The 18,669-nt window shown below is 35.4% G+C and overlaps 4 protein-coding genes, 6 non-coding genes and 1 pseudogene across 16 annotated transcripts; 2 read left to right on the top strand and 9 right to left on the bottom strand.

The window, feature by feature from the left end:
• Positions 1–76: 76 nt before the first annotated feature.
• Positions 77–2,174, bottom strand: HSD3 (hydroxysteroid dehydrogenase 3). Its single transcript, NM_114604.2, has 6 exons — positions 1,732–2,174; positions 1,194–1,386; positions 982–1,067; positions 699–830; positions 482–610; positions 77–389 (listed from the first exon to the last, which is right to left on the bottom strand). The coding sequence occupies exons 1-6, from the start codon at positions 1,912–1,914 to the stop codon at positions 183–185; spliced, it is 930 nt and encodes a 309-aa protein (NP_190320.1). The 5' UTR covers positions 1,915–2,174; the 3' UTR covers positions 77–182.
• A 109-nt stretch (positions 2,175–2,283) lies between these two features.
• Positions 2,284–6,208, bottom strand: HSD2 (hydroxysteroid dehydrogenase 2; the record flags this gene model as incomplete). 3 transcript variants are annotated; one of them, NM_001161195.1, is made up of 7 exons in its annotated part: positions 5,999–6,208; positions 5,439–5,631; positions 5,243–5,328; positions 4,650–4,781; positions 4,234–4,362; positions 4,072–4,138; positions 3,323–3,501 (listed from the first exon to the last, which is right to left on the bottom strand). In NM_001161195.1, the coding sequence occupies exons 1-7, from the start codon at positions 6,176–6,178 to the stop codon at positions 3,323–3,325; spliced, it is 966 nt and encodes a 321-aa protein (NP_001154667.1). In that variant the 5' UTR covers positions 6,179–6,208. The 3 variants fall into 3 exon arrangements, with proteins under 3 accessions (NP_190319.1, NP_001154667.1, NP_001327854.1); NM_114603.3 differs by having other exon boundaries at positions 2,284–4,138; NM_001339307.1 differs by lacking the exons at positions 3,323–3,501; positions 4,650–4,781 and having other exon boundaries at positions 3,820–4,138.
• Positions 6,209–6,978: 770 nt separating this feature from the next.
• Positions 6,979–7,063, bottom strand: AT3G47348. The gene has a single exon (NR_141651.1). It is a non-coding gene; the product is annotated as a snoRNA (small nucleolar RNA).
• A 76-nt stretch (positions 7,064–7,139) lies between these two features.
• Positions 7,140–7,216, bottom strand: AT3G47347. The gene has a single exon (NR_141650.1). It is a non-coding gene; the product is annotated as a snoRNA (small nucleolar RNA).
• A 38-nt stretch (positions 7,217–7,254) lies between these two features.
• Positions 7,255–7,327, bottom strand: AT3G07735. The gene has a single exon (NR_141348.1). It is a non-coding gene; the product is annotated as an other RNA (small nucleolar RNA).
• A 46-nt stretch (positions 7,328–7,373) lies between these two features.
• Positions 7,374–7,528, bottom strand: AT3G07725. Its single transcript, NR_141347.1, has one exon. It is a non-coding gene; the product is annotated as an other RNA (small nucleolar RNA).
• Positions 7,529–7,566: 38 nt separating this feature from the next.
• Positions 7,567–7,644, bottom strand: AT3G47342. Its single transcript, NR_141649.1, has one exon. It is a non-coding gene; the product is annotated as a snoRNA (small nucleolar RNA).
• A 52-nt stretch (positions 7,645–7,696) lies between these two features.
• On the bottom strand, positions 7,697–7,760 carry AT3G07715. Its single transcript, NR_141346.1, has one exon. It is a non-coding gene; the product is annotated as an other RNA (small nucleolar RNA).
• A 3,698-nt stretch (positions 7,761–11,458) lies between these two features.
• Positions 11,459–11,605, bottom strand: AT3G47341 (uncharacterized protein; the record flags this gene model as incomplete). Its single annotated transcript, NM_001125314.1, has 1 exon — positions 11,459–11,605. One exon carries the CDS (start codon positions 11,603–11,605, stop codon positions 11,459–11,461), a length of 147 nt encoding a protein of 48 aa, NP_001118786.1.
• ASN1 (glutamine-dependent asparagine synthase 1) lies at positions 11,595–15,186 on the top strand. 4 transcript variants are annotated; one of them, NM_114602.4, is made up of 10 exons: positions 11,595–12,062; positions 12,485–12,623; positions 12,712–12,807; positions 12,890–13,222; positions 13,301–13,462; positions 13,599–13,901; positions 13,982–14,116; positions 14,200–14,367; positions 14,459–14,566; positions 14,660–15,186. In NM_114602.4, exons 1-10 carry the CDS (start codon positions 11,983–11,985, stop codon positions 14,888–14,890), a joined length of 1,755 nt encoding a protein of 584 aa, NP_190318.1. In that variant the 5' UTR covers positions 11,595–11,982; the 3' UTR covers positions 14,891–15,186. The 4 variants fall into 4 exon arrangements, with proteins under 4 accessions (NP_190318.1, NP_850663.1, NP_850664.1 ...); NM_180332.1 differs by having other exon boundaries at positions 11,784–12,062; positions 14,459–15,142; NM_180333.1 differs by having other exon boundaries at positions 11,784–12,062; positions 13,982–14,566; positions 14,660–15,142.
• A 927-nt stretch (positions 15,187–16,113) lies between these two features.
• Positions 16,114–18,533, top strand: AT3G47330 (annotated as a pseudogene; the record flags this gene model as incomplete). Its single annotated transcript has 5 exons — positions 16,114–16,431; positions 16,632–17,435; positions 17,516–17,674; positions 17,745–18,279; positions 18,355–18,533.
• Between the last annotated feature and the right edge of the window lie 136 nt (positions 18,534–18,669).

The following is an 18,669-nucleotide window of genomic DNA, read 5'->3' as shown; positions in this document are numbered from 1 at the left end:
TTTAAAGGTGTCAAATGTCAAATATTTGCGGTTAAAAACCTTGGTGAATGACGACACGAAATGCGTCTTCCAAAGACCAAACGAAACAACCATTATACATTTTATTGAAAAATAGTCATCATAGGAAGACAAGTACACAACCCTTATTAAAAAGATTATAGATTTGGGATTGATTGTTATGATCAATCACGCTTGAAATAAGGTTTTAGATAACTAACAAATAGATAGTTAAGTCCGTAATCAACGATTTCGGGACATACATTTTTCATTATAAACAGCCATTTCATCCAAGATGGTTCTTCTATGTATGTCTCTCCTCTGCCAATACCTCTGAAGATTGCCTTTGCGCATTTACTCACTGATTCCGATAGAATAAAATCCGAACCATACTATATTTTTCAATAAAGCAAACAGAAAACGTAGAATTAATATAGTGTAACATGTATATGATATAGTTACATGTACAAATGTTATTACTTACCTTCTCTATACAGTGAGGAGTGGTCATATCTGTTGATACAACTCCTGGGAGAACAATTGTTATTTTGATATCAGGACTTAGCTCTATTCTTAATGTCTCAAAGAATCTTAATAAGGCTGCTTTGCTTGCCTGCCAAAATAACCAAGTAACATCAATATTATGTACATAATAAATAGGTTAGAAAAATTTGTTTGTTCTCTCTAAAGACAAATCTTACTGCATAGATGCTTGCCAATGGCAAAGGTATATTTGCTGAACCCGATGTAATCGCGACGATTTTTCCTTTACTCTTTCGAAGATGAGGAATTGCAAAATAGGTGATGTATGTTGTACCCCAAAAGTTGATGTCCTTATATACACAAATTAGATGAAGTAATCAATATAGAGTTTGAAATTGTTGATTTGAGTCTAAAGCAATTAAAGTCATATATACTCCACAACTAAGGTAAGGATTTTACTTTAATTTGGATTACCATTGATATAAGTTGGAGGAAGCTTACCATTATAGGATTTGCGTCTTGAATTTGTGTGAAATCTTCGAAAAGAACAGTTTGAAATACACCAGCATTATTGATCAGGTGGTCTACTGTTAAAATAAGATAACTTGATTAGTATGATAATCTAAATAACTTTTACTTTATTTATGCCATATACGTATTGTTATGTCTACCATGATCTACATTACTACTTAAATATTAGCTAGAGTACTTACGTTTTCCGAAATGACGAATCGTCTCATCGATGAACTTCTTGCAGTCCTCAACATTAGAAACATCACCAGGTATGATGATGACATTACCAGATCCTAATTGACGTGATGTTTCTGCTACAATCTCTAGACGATCCCTTCTTCGAGCAACAAGAGCCAAATATGCTCCTTTCTTTGCGTATTCGTATGCCACATGCTTTTTAATTTTTTTCCAACCAAACAAGACAAGAACATTAACAATCTCAAGTTCTCAACCAAATATCATATCAATTTATGTGGATCTATACATTTAGTTATTTTTAGTCGTCTATTATCAAATAGATCAAATAGCACACATATAGTTGCAAGAGATTCCACGACAAAATAGGACCTCGAAAACAAAACCATAAACACTATCACCAATGTCGGATCTATATTATGTATATACACACATATATTTGAATCAGTAATAGTATAATAGACTAAATCTACTCAGTTACTTAGTATTGGTAAAAAAAATATACTAACTAACAAAAGGGCATAGCATCCAAAGCTAACTAACCTCTCCGATGCCAGAGGAAGCTCCGGTGATTAGAACTACTTTTCTGGCTACGTTTTCGAAGTGAAGGTTCTTACGAAGACAAAGCACAAGTTTGATCAAAAGATAAAATGGGTAAAACAGGAAGAGAAAGATGATAGTAAGAGGAGGAAGAAGAAGATTGAGAATGGTGGTAAGTATATCCATAATGTTCTTTTGCAGAACCAATACCACCACTTACCTCTCTACTTGGTTTTTTTTTTTATATGTTAAAATGTTCAAACTTTTACTTTACAAGTGAAGTCTATTTTAATAGACACAGAAGGCTACAGGGAGAGGAAATGGTAGCAAGTGGATCTATCTGTCTACTATTTTCTTATTCTTCTGTTGTATCTTGTTAGGAAAATAGGTTAATTGCTACTAAAAATATATTTGTGTATTTGTTAAAAAATAAATATATATTTGTTGCTAGGAATGTAATTATTACTAAAAATATATATTAATTGCTATAAATAAATATTTGTTGCTAGGAATGTAAATATTACTAAAAAAAAATGAAAGTTAAACAGAGCATTATATACAAGAAAGTTACACAAGATTTGGTGTTTTAACTATCAGATCCAAAGGAGCATACGCCTCTGCCAATGAAATCCGAGTCTTCTAGAAGAGATGGTGTTACGGACTTCGCGGTCGATGCTATATATATATGTAAAAAGCTTAATATGGACTGGACACAGAAATTCCATAACAATTATATACATTTTTTTTTTTTCACTGGAAGATTAATTTTCATTGATGAGTACTAGGTGAAATACAAGGAGTCGACGATCAATACATGATCCCGAAAACTAACCCGAAGGATAACAAGATATCCTAGGAAACTAAGTCCAAGAAAATGGGGAGCAAATAACAACACTACAAAAGAAACAAGTCAAAACACTGACGGCTAAGAAAGCAAACATCAGAGGGAATTAAAACTCATAACTCAGAATCTAGCACCAAACATCTTGCAAATTATCAATCCAAAAACGAGAAACGCTTGAATTAGTGGCTAGCCAATGGAGACGAGAAAATCCACGACACCGGATAGCGACTCTTCCTATACCAAATGAAGACTACCTCACAAATAAAGAGAACCAAAGCATCCATACCAGCAAGAATGGGAGACGACTAGAAATCCCACACAACTTCTGGAAACGGCGAAATCGAAGCAAACAAAACCAAGATTGGTTCACGCCTAGTAAGACACCAATGCAAAAGAGAGACCTCGATCAAGTCTAAACCGTAGAGACAAGGACCGAGCCCATACAATTCGCAACAAACCGAAGACTGGAGACGGCAAGAGAACGAATCGGATCGAGAAACAAGCAAACTCGGCAGGACATAGAATAGGCAAGAGTTCAAGATACTAGACCACAAAAGACTGAGAATAAAGTTGATTCCATAAACGCTACCAACAAGCCAACAATGAAGACTAAAGGATAGGAACCCAAAAGAGAAATGAAGAGAACAAGGTTAACGAAAGCGCAAAACCCAATTATGAGACAACTAACACTAAAATACCGGTGTACCGTTGCCACCCTATCCCAAAGAAGGAGCCAGACCACCAATAACATTAGCCGCCGTCATAACTTTCGTTTGCAACCTTCGTCGGAAACAAGATCTGCAAGAACAAAGGAGAAACCCATAATTTTCTCAAAACAGAGAAAAGGGAGTTCCGATCGCACAAAACCTTCGACGAATCAAAGCCCACAACGATGGCTCTTACAGATCTAAGATCCAAAAATTCTTCACCTTGCCAACATCAAATCAGGATCTAAAAACGAACCAGACTAAGTAGAGAATGAAACCCTAAAGAAAACCAGACTGGAGGACCGACGCCGGCGCTAACTAAGCCGCCACGCGCCGGTCACGCGCTCAAAGAAACAAATGGAAGGTTCTCTGTTTTTATCGCCGTGAGAGAGAAGACGTCGCTGTTTTTTTGGAAGCGAACTGAACTAGTTGAACAATTATATACATTTGAATCATCTTTATTAAATAATTAAGAAATCCTCTATCTATATGAAATGTTTGGTTCTAAAACAAATTGAAACATATACGAAGAAAGGGAAAAAGGCCAAGACTTAGTGCAATAACTAATACAACATAAAGTATAAGTTTCATGGCCATAATGACAACACAACCACAGTTGAAAACCAGAGAGAACTTGGATAGATCGATATGATCAATCACGCTTGAAATAAGGTTTTAGATAACTAACAAATATATAGTCGAGTAAGTAGTCAACGATCTCAGGACAAACATTTTTTATCAAAAAGATCCATTTTATCCAAGATGGCTCTATGACGTATGCCTCTCCTCTACCAATACCTCTGAAGATCGCTTTTGCGCATCGACTCACTGATTCCGAAAGTATGAAATCTGAACCATACTAATTTTCAACAAAGCACAAAAAACATTACACATAACATCGTTAATGTCATATATATAAGGTATTAAATTATGTACAAGAAAGTTATCACTGACCATTTCTTTAAACTGAGGAGTGGTCATATCCGTAGATATAAATCCGGGAAGAGCGATTGTTATTTTGATATCGGGACTGATCTCAACTCTTAATGTTTCAAAGAATTTTACTAAAGCTGCTTTGCTTGCCTACATCATACGGTCATACCAAGTAGTATCAATATCATATAAATTTTATATGTATATGAGAAGTATGTAAAAAGATAACATATAAAAAAAAAGCGTGTAAGACCACCATTATTGATGGTATCTTAGCCAAATCTTAAACTAAGATTTGTGAAGAAAGGGTTCTTATATAAAAGCTTAAATATAAGCCTAAAAGCTCTTATATAAGAGCCCTTTTTTTACAAATCTTAGCTTAAGAATTTGGCTAAGATACCACCAATAATGATGCTTACGGATTTTGTTTATCTTACTGAATAGACGCTTGCCGCTTGCAAAGGTATAATTGCCGTAGCAGAAGAAATCACAACAATTTTTCCTTTGCTTTTTCGAAGATGAGGAATAGCAAAATAAGTGATGTACGTTGAGCCCCAAAAGTTGATATCCTTAAAATACAAATTAGATGTACGTAGTAGTCAAATATAGGGTTTGAATTTTGATCGATGTATCAGATTAACATTAACTACATCATTAATACTTGCGTTTGAAGCAATCAAAATTTAGCCTACATGTCTAAATTCTAAGGTTTCGAATGATTACAGCGGTCCAAGCGAACAAAACCGTCTACAGTGCAGACCCAAAAAAATAAAATAAAACCGTTGCGGGCTAATTGTGGACCGTCTTTAAACTAACTCCGCAGCGGTTTATTGTCCGCCCCAAAAACAGTATAGACTAGACCGCTGAGGGATTAGTCCACACTAACCACAACATCCATTCAAAACCTAAGTTTACAAGTTCATTAATACTTGCGTTTGAAGCAATCAAATCATGTTTAAGAAGAGCTAAGCATTTTTGTAAATATATGGATTATTAATGAACTTGTAAAAGAATATCATTAAAAACTCACCATTATAGAATTAGCGTCTTGAATTTGTGTGAAATCTTCGAATATAACAGTTTGAGGTACTCCAGCATTGTTGATCAGGTGGTCCACTGTTTAGATATGAAAATAACCATCTAATAAAATTTGACAAAAATAATTTGAACTTCATAATCATAACATTAATACAGTAGATAATAAATCATTTTATTCGAGTACTTACGTTTTCCGAAATGATGAATCGTTTCGTCGATGAACTTCTTGCAGTCCTCAACATTAGAAACATCACCAGGTATGATGATGACATCGCCAGATCCTAATTGACGTGATGTTTCTGCTACAATCTCTAGACGATCCTTTCTTCGAGCAACAAGAGCTAATTTTGCTCCTTTCTTTGCGTACTCGTATGCCACATGCTTTTTTATTCCGACCCAACAAAAACAAGAACATATATCAATTTATGTTGATCTATAAACTTAAGTTCTTTTAAATGAATATATTTCCAAATAACAATTTTACTGTTCACGGATGATAGTCTACTCGAGCAATCGTCAAATATAAAGGATCAATTGGTCGTACATATGTATGATGATAGAACGTCCAAAACAATATTTGACTTTGAATTCAAGTTTTCGTTTTCCAAACGTGATTATGTACCAATTACATATCATTCATAATTTTTAAAAAAAACTTTCTGCATCATTGTTTTTATTTGTTGCTAAAAATTATAGATAAGACCAACCAAAACAAACAAATTAAACATAACATCCAATACTAGCTAACCTCTCCGATGCCGGAGGAAGCTCCGGTGATTAGAACTACTTTCCCAGTAACGTTTTCAAAGTGAAGGTGCTTAAGACAACTCATAAGTTTGGTAAAAAGATAAAATGGGTAAAATAGGACGAGAAAACTGATAGTAAGAGGAGGAAGAAGAAAATTGAGAATAGTGTGAAGCATATCCATGTTTGCAGACCCATCACAACCTCTCTACTTAGCTTTCTGGTTTAAATATTCAAACTTTTATTTTACAAGCGAAGGCTATTTAAGTGACATTTAAAGCTAGAAAGGGAGGTATTTCAGTTATCCCCGAGCAAATAATGTAAAGACGGTAGCTTTGTTAGCCATAATTACGAAGTTAAATCCTGCAAAAATATCGTCCCTCTCTATCAAGTGATGTGAAAGTTATCTAAATGCATGATTTTAGTTTCATTTCTCATTCAGAACATCGCATTCATTACCTGAACGTACAGCTAAATTTTTGATCTTGATCCATAATATTCTTAAACAAGACTGTATTAAAGGGTGTGCTTAATCGTTAAAAACATTCATTGATATACATAACATAAGATAGCTAATACTGAAAACAATAAAGTTAAAAGGAAAGTTTTGATCACATAAACTTCTTTCAATCTTTGTGATAGCTCAGAGACACTTTCAGGTAATGTTGCTACCCTGATAAAATAGTGAGTAATAATTCAAAACCTAAATTGGAAAAACAATTGCATCAAGGAAGCAAAACGACCGGAGAGTGTCATCATAAATCCCTGCCTTGCAAAACGTATAACAATCTTCACCGTCTTCTACAATATAGCGTTGTCCCAATGAAATTTAGCATCACACCTCGTTTTGTTTATGAAAAGACTGCCCAATATGGATTTACAGAACCATGAATCGTAAAATTGAGAAATAAAACAAAGTTAAGATAAACTGAAAACACAAAAGCATCGTACCAAAAGAACGTAAAGAGAAATTGTTGTGATGTGTGTCAGATTACAAAAGACTCAGCAACGGGCTTTAAACCCTAAGCCAGGGATAACTGTATTTTGATTTTTGTTTCTCATCATCCAAAACATCACAAAACATTAACAATCCTGAATCATGGACACAAAACTAACGATAGAGCAAACAAAAAGTTCATTAAAAGCCTCAGACCGTCCTAGTCAAGTTAGATGCTTTTCAACATTGAATGTTCAGCAACCATTGAATCTAATCATCACTGGCTTCCCAAACAAAAAACAAAAACACAATGCAAAAGGAAATCATCAGATCTTCCTATACAAGTGAATCATAAAACCCAGAAAAATCTGAGCATTCAACAACTTGGCAAAGTATTCCTCATTTGAAATCCCATTGCAAAATAACAAAACATCAATATAAAACATATTGTTCCCCGACGTCCTAAGAAACATCATTGAAAATTGAAGAACAGGATAGCGAGGGAAACTAAATTCAATGTAGGCAATTACACTTCACAACAAGCTTCACATCTAAAATATATTCAAAGCCTGAATCTTTCTATCATGTAAAAGCCACCAAGACAAAAAGAAAACTAAAACACAATGGATAGAAGAACTCAGTCCCTTAGATGTTCATAATAATGCGATCATTACCGCAATCATTACAGGTCTGTAAACTGACTCATCACTGTTCTTCCACAACAAAACAAGAATTAAGACAAAACAAAACCCTCGTAAGAGAAGATTATGTAGCTGCTCAAGTTATGCTCACTAATCGGTATCATACTAGAATTAACCGTATGATTACTTTGATGATTAGAGAGCAATTTAGAGAACGAGAGCAACACGATTAATATTGCTTCAAGGGAACGAATCATATGGGAACGGACAAATCCACATCGACTATCTGATGAAGCCATTCTAATAACCCTAAATTCTATGAACACTAAGAACAAGCTAATACTAAAGCAATTGAAGAACACAGCAGCAGAGATATATGGATTCGAGGACTAAGCTATGAACCCTAGAGAATGAATCGGCTGAAGAATTTTGTGTGAGAGGAATGGTTTGTGTGTGGAAGTGTTTATATAGGGAGGTTTATTGACGGTAGAGAGATTAGGGTTTTTAAGTGTAGGAGAGTTTAAATGACGAAAGTAACCTTGGGCTGAGATATTGTGAGGTCGATCATTATGGTGGCCCAATAATGAAGGAGTTTGTTTTTATTTGAAGCCCAGTATCGAATTGTATTAGTGTGTGTTTTTAGGTAGATTTAGATAGCCAAACCTTTTTTTAGGTCAGACCAAAAACATCAACAAAAGATAGCCAAATTTTAGGAAGTAATATGAGACATGATTTATTGGTTTTTTTTTTTTTAATTTGCTAAATATTTTTGAGGTGAGTTTAAGATTTTAACCCAAAAGAATTAACGATTTTATATTTGTTTAATTTGAAAATAAATAACATGTTCATTTATCCGATGACACATTACTAATGTTACATGATATATATTATGTTACTTTTTATATGATAACATGCTTTATAGACTGTTGTTTTTACATGATGACACACTATTTTACATGATAACACATTACTAAATAAAATAACAAGAATTGTGTATGAGAACCCAAAGCCATTTTCATATCAACCGTGCAAGAATTTCTAACGTTTATATACCACTAATGTTTAAGTGGCAAATCAGTTCCAGTTTATTTGTTATCTAGCTGCAAAAATGTTTTAACCATAACACTTTGCTATTTAATTATTTTGTTTCACCGTGAAAATGTTTAAAAGTTTACCATGAGAAAATGTCAATGTCATTATCTGGCTGTCAATTACCGAAGATTGGAATTATATAATTAAAAAAATATTACATTGTAATGAAAATTCAAAATATAGAGTTTCCGTGTAAGTTAAGGGAAGTTAATGTTAAATGAGCAAAGTAGATTTCGACTCATTGTCTAGTCACGATATACATGGAAACGTGATGTTTCGCAGAACGTACTATCTCGTTGCAAGACTTTTGATGCAGAGTCCAAATCGAGTGTGGTAATTATTCAGTGGAAGTATATACCGGCTAGAAAAAAAGAATATTCTGATGAGGTAAATAAAAATAAAAATGTATATATGATCCATTGTAAGAAACCAAAAGATCAGTACAAGTGCAACACTGAAATATAAATATGATTCAACTACCAAATATTACTGAATGTGGAATTATGTCAAGCGCAGGCCACATTTTACAACTTTTGTTTCTTCTCTGAATTGTGTGAATGACAATAATAAAAGTTTTCGTACTTTTCCGAGAAAAATATAAAGTTCAAAACTTAGATGGATAATATTTATGTTTGATAAAAAAAAAGAAATGGACATGAGTGCATGACAATTAACTTTTAAGAAATAAAATTATAGTCAGACAAATGACGAGATTTTTCTAATTTAATTTAGAACAGTGATAACGAAATGTACTACGCAACCTTGCGACCGAGTTTCATCACCATTTGTTCTTTTCCAAACTACTATTTTAATCCTCTGTGGATATTAACTCTTTGATTCATTTAAAAGTCGAATTGCCGTATCTATTATGATTTTGTTATTTTGGTAATATTAGTTGTTTTTATATTGATGAAAAAAAGATCAACAGATTTATATTGCAAGAACATAACTCACAAAAGATACAATTATATGAATTCAATAAGAGAAAAACAATTTAACCAAACTAATTATGTAATGTAATAATAATATTTAAGAAAAACTAGTAATGTAAGTTGAAGTCGGAGAACCAGCTGGCTAAGGTTCGGATCCTTATGCCCGAAGATGACATGGCACGGCCGTGCACGAGTGGTAGCGTCTATTTCTTTCTAGCCGTAGCTCGTAGATGATGATTTGCCAGATAGACTAGGATCGTGACCTCATGAAAGACGACGAGTCGCTACCTTTTTTAATTATGCCCAAACTTATTATAAACGTGATATTTTCTTCTTCTGTTATTTTTTTAACTAATGGGATATTCTCTTACGCAATCCCACTTACTAATTCATTAATTGACCAACTATATAAGTATGTTATGACCAGCCGGAAGTAATTAAATTACGAATGATGTCGCTTTGTGAGGACTATGAGGCGTTTGAAAGTCCTTTACTTTTACAAAATGACGTTTGGTTAACATTGTAGGGTACTTGTAACTAATTGTGTGTTTTGTATATTAAACACAATTTTTGCGTTGGCATACATTTGAATATTAGGCTGTTTTTATCTGCTTCCTTCACCGAACAAACTGTTATACGTCATCTGTTTTTCTATTTTCCTTTCACAAAGTATAAGAATCTTCTTCGTTATCTGTTTATTTGATAACGAAACTGGCTTATACAAACATGACACGGCATGGATCTTAACAATTATTAGCGTCTCAAGTATTGATAAAATAATAATAACAGCTACACTCACGACTCACGTCGCCTAAATCACCACATTATCATTTTTGGTACTAGTATCCAAACTGTTCGGATATGTATTTACAGTCTTTGTAAGAGAATTTCAATCATTTATAGCTGAAGGTGTACCATATAGATAGATAGGGACACCAGCAATTTTTACATATAAAAAAGAAAAAAATATCAAACGATTTACAATGTATCATGTCGCGATTGGGTCTTGCTGCCTCAAGAATAGGGCTGATATCTCGTTTTGTCCAATCAAAGAAAAAACACGTCATATTCTTATTTTGATGATTTATATATTAGCATTATCCAAAGTCCAAAGATTATAAACTGAGATTCATCTTCTCGCCCTTGCACATTGTAGCAACGTGTGAGGCATGTGCGATGCCTATACCTACAATTCACATGTGATCCGGTATATTAAAATATACATGATTTATGGATACACTCGAATACTTCTCCGATATTCATTTCGCGGAAAGTTGCATATGATCCACTATCTCCTATATATTTGTTATATAACACATGGCAAATCTCTCTATATATATTTTTTAAATACACATATATCCAAAATAGGCTTAACTATAACACAAAGACTTTTGTTTACTGTATATTAGTAAGAAGTAAATGTATTTTTTAATATTATGATAAAGTTTGTGAAATCACCATTTGCAATAGCCATATAGGGTCGTGTTTTAATTTTACAGTTTGTATTGTTATAATTCGATTCCAAGGTTGAGAATATGTGTGTACTATTAGACTATACAAATAATAATTCGTTGACGATATTGAATATTTACTAATTATAGGAAGAGAAAATTATTTACTAACTATAGTACGATATATTTCTTCTATATGTGTTTTTAACGTTTTTTTTTTTTTAAATTTAAGTCTTAACTTTACTTCTCATTTTTAATCAAAAGGAAAAAAATACCAATCAATTTTTCCTAACACAGTTTACTTATCATTTTCATTTGAAATGTGTTCACTTTCTGATAAAATGCTAATCCTACAATCAAATACACCATTGTCGTGATAACACGTGTACGGCTCTAAAGCAATCAGAACAATCATTGGACAGTTTTTACACCGTCAGATAAGTACCTATCCACTTGCTGACTCAGCCGGATAAACCCTAAACCGGAAGTTTGCCCCACCGTCAAAATTGGAAGAAACCGGACAAAAGAGAATGTAAAGACTAAGAAGTAAGAACCCATCGGACGTCGTAAGAAGGTTAATTAACACGTGGAAACAGCTGGTCAGAGTTATCCGGTAACTTATCCGGTTACAAGTAAAAAAATAATTTGTTCCCATACACGACTCCTTCAGAACCAAACGCGACATCACGGCGCCGTTTAGTGTCTATAAATAGAGCAATCGGTCGTAGAAAACCAAGACATCAAAAACACGAATATCGATAGTACACTTCTACGTGCAATTTTCTCCTTTCTCTTCCTGGACATCTGTCTGTTTATTACATTTTCTTGTAATCTCTTTTTGGGGTTTTACAATATCTATCCCCTAAAGTTTCGGAAAATTCTGTTTTTCTGTTCTCATTCTTCGTGATCTTTTTCACTTTCTTCAAAAAAAAAACATGTGTGGAATACTTGCCGTGTTAGGATGTTCCGATGATTCTCAGGCCAAGAGAGTTCGTGTTCTTGAGCTTTCTCGCAGGCAATACATTTTTCCTCTGTTTTTTTTTGGTTTTCAAAATAAGAAAATTATTTGTTTTGTCACTTTAAAACCATTCTAAATTGTGCAAAATTACGTGATGATTAGTTTGATGTTAGACATCTTAAAATACTAAATTTATTGTTTCAGAAATATGTTAAGGAAGATTGATGTCATCTATCTCATTTTACACAATCACGATATACATAATTTGATTTTGTAGTATTGTCAATATTTTCATTTTCTTGGACCATTTTTACTGAACGTGACATGAACAGTGATGCTTGATCAAATTAAACGTCACCTTTTTGCATAGTTTATGTGGATATCTCTTAAAAAATCTAAATCTTTTTTTGTTGGTGGAATATACCCTAGAAATGGTATAAATGTATAATTGTATATTTTTTCCAAACTTTTGGTTACAGATTGAGGCACAGAGGACCTGACTGGAGTGGCTTATATCAGAACGGAGATAATTACTTGGCCCATCAACGTCTTGCCGTCATCGATCCTGCTTCCGGTGATCAACCTCTTTTCAACGAGGACAAGACCATTGTTGTCACGGTAACGCTATATCCATGGACTCATAAAATAATAACTCTTTTGATAATTTTGAAGCTGAAATTTATTTTGTTTGTTGATGGTTTGGAAGGTGAACGGAGAGATTTATAACCATGAGGAGCTGAGAAAACGTCTGAAGAATCACAAGTTCCGTACTGGTAGTGATTGTGAAGTCATTGCTCACTTGGTAAGTGTGGTATCATTTTTAATTCTTCTGCTAATGTGGTTATCAAGTTTTGATTTGAGTTTGATGTGTTTTATGGACATAGTACGAGGAGTATGGTGTGGATTTTGTTGATATGTTGGATGGAATATTCTCCTTTGTGTTGCTCGACACACGAGATAACTCTTTCATGGTGGCTCGTGATGCGATTGGTGTCACTTCGCTCTACATTGGTTGGGGACTAGACGGATCTGTGTGGATATCTTCAGAGATGAAAGGCCTAAACGATGACTGTGAGCATTTCGAAACGTTTCCTCCAGGTCATTTTTATTCAAGCAAATTAGGAGGGTTTAAGCAATGGTATAATCCTCCTTGGTTCAATGAATCTGTTCCTTCAACGCCTTATGAGCCTCTTGCGATAAGACGCGCCTTTGAAAACGTAAGAAAACATCTCTTCTTTTTAATTGTATGTGGTGTGTGAGAGGGTAATCTGAAATATGTTTGTTTTTCTCTCTAGGCTGTGATTAAGCGGTTGATGACTGATGTTCCATTTGGAGTTTTGCTCTCTGGTGGTCTTGATTCTTCCCTTGTTGCCTCCATCACTGCACGTCACTTGGCCGGTACTAAGGCGGCTAAGCAATGGGGTCCTCAGCTCCATTCCTTTTGCGTTGGTCTTGAGGTGAGATATAGAACAGAGTTCCTCTGTTTCCAAAGCAGAGTTGGATGATTTTTTTTGATAGGAGAGTTGGATGATTTAAAAGTGTTTTTTCTAATTCGAAATTCAAACTTAGCATCATTTATGGTTGTTCTGTTAGGGCTCACCGGACTTGAAGGCAGGGAAAGAGGTGGCGGAATATTTGGGGACGGTGCACCACGAGTTCCACTTCTCGGTGCAGGACGGGATTGATGCGATAGAGGATGTGATTTACCATGTTGAGACCTATGATGTGACGACTATCAGAGCGAGCACACCGATGTTCTTGATGTCCCGGAAAATCAAGTCTCTAGGGGTCAAGATGGTTCTCTCCGGCGAAGGTGCGGACGAGATCTTTGGAGGGTACCTCTATTTCCACAAGGCACCTAACAAGAAAGAGTTTCACCAAGAAACTTGTCGCAAGGTATTCAATTCAACCACCAAATAAGACATCATCAATTTTTTTTACTTATCTTGATATGATTGTTCGGTGATAACTTGCAGATCAAGGCTCTTCACAAGTATGACTGTCTAAGAGCCAACAAATCTACCTCTGCCTTTGGACTAGAGGCACGTGTTCCTTTCCTTGACAAAGACTTCATCAACACAGCTATGTCTCTCGACCCTGAATCCAAGATGGTAACTACAAAACTCACATCACAAACTCAATACCTTCCTTCACAAGTTAACGTTGAACAAATTTTCTATATGGGTTTTTCTAGATCAAGCCAGAGGAAGGAAGGATCGAGAAATGGGTTCTAAGGAGAGCCTTTGACGACGAAGAACGTCCTTATCTACCAAAACACATTCTCTACAGACAGAAAGAACAGTTCAGTGATGGTGTTGGCTACAGTTGGATCGATGGCCTGAAAGATCACGCTGCTCAAAATGTACACATAAAAAATTTCATATCTCCCCTAATTAGCTAAAATATAACATTTGGATTCATGTTCAGATCTAATGATTCTGTTCTGTTTTAAGGTCAATGACAAGATGATGTCGAACGCGGGGCATATCTTCCCTCACAACACTCCAAACACTAAAGAAGCTTACTACTACAGAATGATCTTTGAAAGGTTCTTCCCGCAGGTGAGAGTCTTATAAGTCTCCATGATGTAACAGAATCTCCTATTCGTTTTGCGTTAACTAATTCACAAACTTCCGTGTTACGTTTTTTCTAAGAACTCTGCGAGACTAACGGTTCCTGGAGGTGCCACCGTGGCTTGTTCGACTGCAAAGGCAGTGGAGTGGGATGCAAGCTGGTCCAACAATATGGATCCATCAGGAAGAGCCGCTATCGGAGTTCACCTTTCGGCCTACGATGGCAAGAACGTGGCATTGACCATACCACCACTTAAGGCAATTGACAACATGCCGATGATGATGGGTCAAGGAGTTGTGATTCAGTCATAACTTCGAAGGAGAAATGGATGAAATATGTGTTATATCTTCCCAATGGGTGAAGTGTTTTGTATGATTTTAAAAATAAGAATGTGATCCTTTTTTTTTCCTATGAAGATCTGAATGTATAATCTATCTTGTAAAAATTTGTTTCTTTGTAAGATTTGAATGTACCGCTTTTACGTAGATCGATGTACATCAATCTTATAAGTTTCAATTATGTATTATATTATGTCGATTTGCCAAAAATAAATCTAAAACCTCAAAAATAAATCTGGTTTTAGATACTTGTATATAGTACTAACTCGATGAAAAAATGATTTTTTTTTTGTTACTGAATCTGAAATATAATTATAAAATAAAAATACTAATTATTAATAAATCAATTTACCAAAAATTTTAAATTTTGATAACAAAAAATTAAATCTAGTCAATTTTTAAAAGTTCTTTTTTGATATTTCAAATATCCGAATTCGAAATAATTCCAACCGAATTCATAGTCGACTCAAACATATAAAGTACTCAAATGGGTCGTAAAAAACTAAATTGGAACAAAAAGACCAGAACCAAATCTGAATGAGTACCCAAACACTTCATCCTAAACGTATCGACGGCTATACTCACTTCGGAAATTATTCAAAGAAATATACCGTTATTCTCTGTTTAATTTATCAAGTGGTTAATCTACCATTTAGTTTTTCTCTTTGGGCCTAATGGGGGTTGTGAGCTTATTTCAAAAATTTATTGGGTGTACTTGTACTTTCAAAACATGGGGGTGTAAAAGTGTAATATTACAAAAATATTGGACGTTGTCATCTATTTAACACAATTGACTTCTTCTGTTGTCTTCTCCGGAGAGCTCACCTCTTATGCCATTATTGGAGAAGAAATAATCACTCGTGCCATTCTTATGTTTGGAATAATATTATTGATTTTTATTAAAATCGAAAATTGAGGAAAGGACGAAAAACCCTTGCGAAACCACGAAAACTACAAGAAAACTTAATTTGTTGGACTCGGGCCCAAAGAAAAATGTAAATACTCGGCCCAGTTGTATTATTTACCCTAGAAACTACAGAAAAAACCTAAGTTCTTCCCCCTTTTCACTTCTCGACTTCTTCCTCTTCTCTCCGTCGTCGTCTTCTCTCGTCTCCGACGACACCAATTTCACCGGAAAAATCAATCTCTTCTATTCTTCTTTCTTCTCCGTTTTCGTTCGTCTTTGTCTCTTTCATATGGCTAGAGTAAAAGACTCATCTGGAGAATATGAATCAACTAGGGTTGAAACGACCGGCGAAATTCCTCCATCAGTCGAAGAGACAGCCGCCGAGATTCCCCAAAGAGATGAAGAAGGCGCAGAGCTTCTTACAACAGAAGAGGAAGCCGGAGAAATTCAGCCTACAACCGGCGGTTGTGACGCCGCCGATTTGGGTAATTCAAACGCCGTCGCATGGGAGTCAATTGACGATCTTTCAGACCCAAATGCCGATTCTTGTGCAGAAGAAGAAGAAGCAACGAATGCAGTTGTTCAACATGATGATGGAGCAAATAAGGTATGATAGAAGACCGTTATTTTTTGTATTAGGCTCGTTTTAGGATATTATGCATTGGTAAATGATTGGATTTGTGAATGCTGCTTCAGATAAAACAAGTAGTACAACTAGGTCGTAAATTTGTGAATGGTCATTCAGGAACAAGTAGTACAACTAGGTAGTTAATGTGGAATTGAAAGTATTTTGAATTGAATATGCAGGATGATGGTGATGATGATAACCTGCCGCAGAATATGCATGATGGTGATGATGATAACCTGCCGCAGAATATGCAGGATGATGATGATGATGATGATGATAATCAACCATTGCCGCCAGAAGTTATGTACTTTGATCCAACTACCTACACGAAGGTGTGTAAGATAGGAACGAGGTGTCAGTTGGTACAAACAGTGGAATTTATAGAGACTTTGGATGAAGAACTGAAGTGGTTTAGGAATCATGACCAATTTAAGCACATATTCCACATGCCTAAGGAGCCCAATCACATGATTCAAGGCATGTGGATGCTTATGGTTCGCACGGCTAAGACAGAATTGGCGAGAGAGTGTTGGTTTGTTGTCAATGGAGTACCTATAAGGTACTCAATTAGAGAGCATGCATTGTTGACCGGTTTGAACTGCCGTGAGTACCCAAAAAACAATAAGACTTTAGGCAGTTTGAAGTTTGTTGAGAAGTTGTTTAAGAGGACTGAGGACATCAAGATTAAAGACGTGGAAGAGAAGCTGGAAGAGTTTAAGAGTGAGAAGTCTACTGCTAGGTTGAAGTTGGCAATTCTGTTATTCTTAGCTAAGGTTATGAAAGCTGATTCTAAAGGGGATTCGAAGATAGAGGAGTTGCTTCTTAGGATTGTGGATAATGTCAGAGCTTGTGAGACATTCCCGTGGGGACGTTTTTCCTTTGAGCAGTGTATGGAAGGGGTGCAGAGAGTAATGAAGAACATGAAAGGTGTGGTGAAACCCAAGACACATACTGCTTTTTATGGATTTATTACTCCACTTAAGGTAAGTAGTCGAGTAAATTATATGAGTGGCTAGATTTTGTTATTGTGAACTTGCATTTACTTTTATGTTTTTGTGTCTAGATTCTGGCATTTGAGTGCATTCCGCAGCTTGGGAAGAGATTTAGAGAAGCTGTACCTGCAAACAAGGAATGTTCAAGAATGTGCAAGCACAAGTTCAATGAAAGTTGCATGAAGGGATTTAGTTTGGAAGAAATAAATGAAGCACTTGGAGATATAACGGTTAGCTTTGTTCTCTTGAAATCTATGTTTATAATCTTTGTGGTGTTTGAAATATATGTTTACTTGACAGGATATTTCAAGCATCTTGGAACCTGATATGGATGAGAGAAAAATGTTGTCACGCGTTGTAGAGAAGCATGTTGATGATGGTATTGGATATATCGATCCAATTGTTGATAGTTGGAGAGAGAGGCTTATCGTAGAGAAAAAGAAGATTTTCTGGCGTAGTCTCTACCAAGCAGACATTGATGGTAGACGTATTGAAACTGTTGATGATGTTCCAGCTGTACCTGAACCTGAAATCCCTGGGACATCGATTCTCTCGTTCAAGGAAGCTATGGAGAGAGGATTTGACAAGCTCACGGACAAGCTTGCTGTGATGGATAGCGAAATCAAGCGGATTTGTGTGAGAGTACAAGGAATAGAGGAATATGTGGCAGATCAGCTTGAGAAAGAGGCAGAAAAAGCCCGTTATGAAGATATACGTCCTGGTTCAGCTGCTGATTTTGTGCCACTGTCTTATCAGCCAAGGGATACTCAGAGCAAGGCCTTGGTTATTCACAGTGGAATCCGTGACCCAGCACCTCCAACTATTGAGTCTCTAAGTGAGTTTTTGTTGAACTTTTGTGTAGTGATGCTTTCACAATAGTTCTTAGATGTTTGGTTACATATTTTTGTAGGTGATGGCAGCGATGAGTCCGATGAAGAGGATAAGAAGAAGCAGATATCGAAGAAGAAGAGAAAGCATGTTGGTCCTACTCTGGAATCTGGGGAAAAACGTGGAAGGAAACCTTTCAAGTATAAGGGGGAAGAGTTTACAGCTGAGGGGAAGCAAACGAGGAAGAGACAGAAGAATTAGGACTTTGAAAATTCTTTCTTGCTTATGTGTGTGTGTGGACTCTTAGGTGTCTGTCAAAATAAGACTTTCTTTTTGTGTATTTGGGAATGTTATGCGTAGTTTATGTGTAGAGGACAAACTTATTTTCTGAAATGGT

The sequence above is a fragment of the Arabidopsis thaliana genome, chromosome 3 (assembly GCF_000001735.4).
Source record: "Arabidopsis thaliana chromosome 3, partial sequence".
Lineage (NCBI taxonomy): Eukaryota > Viridiplantae > Streptophyta > Magnoliopsida > Brassicales > Brassicaceae > Arabidopsis > Arabidopsis thaliana.
The sequence above is the reverse complement of the archived record's forward strand: the minus strand, read 5'-3'. Positions and strand labels throughout refer to the sequence as shown.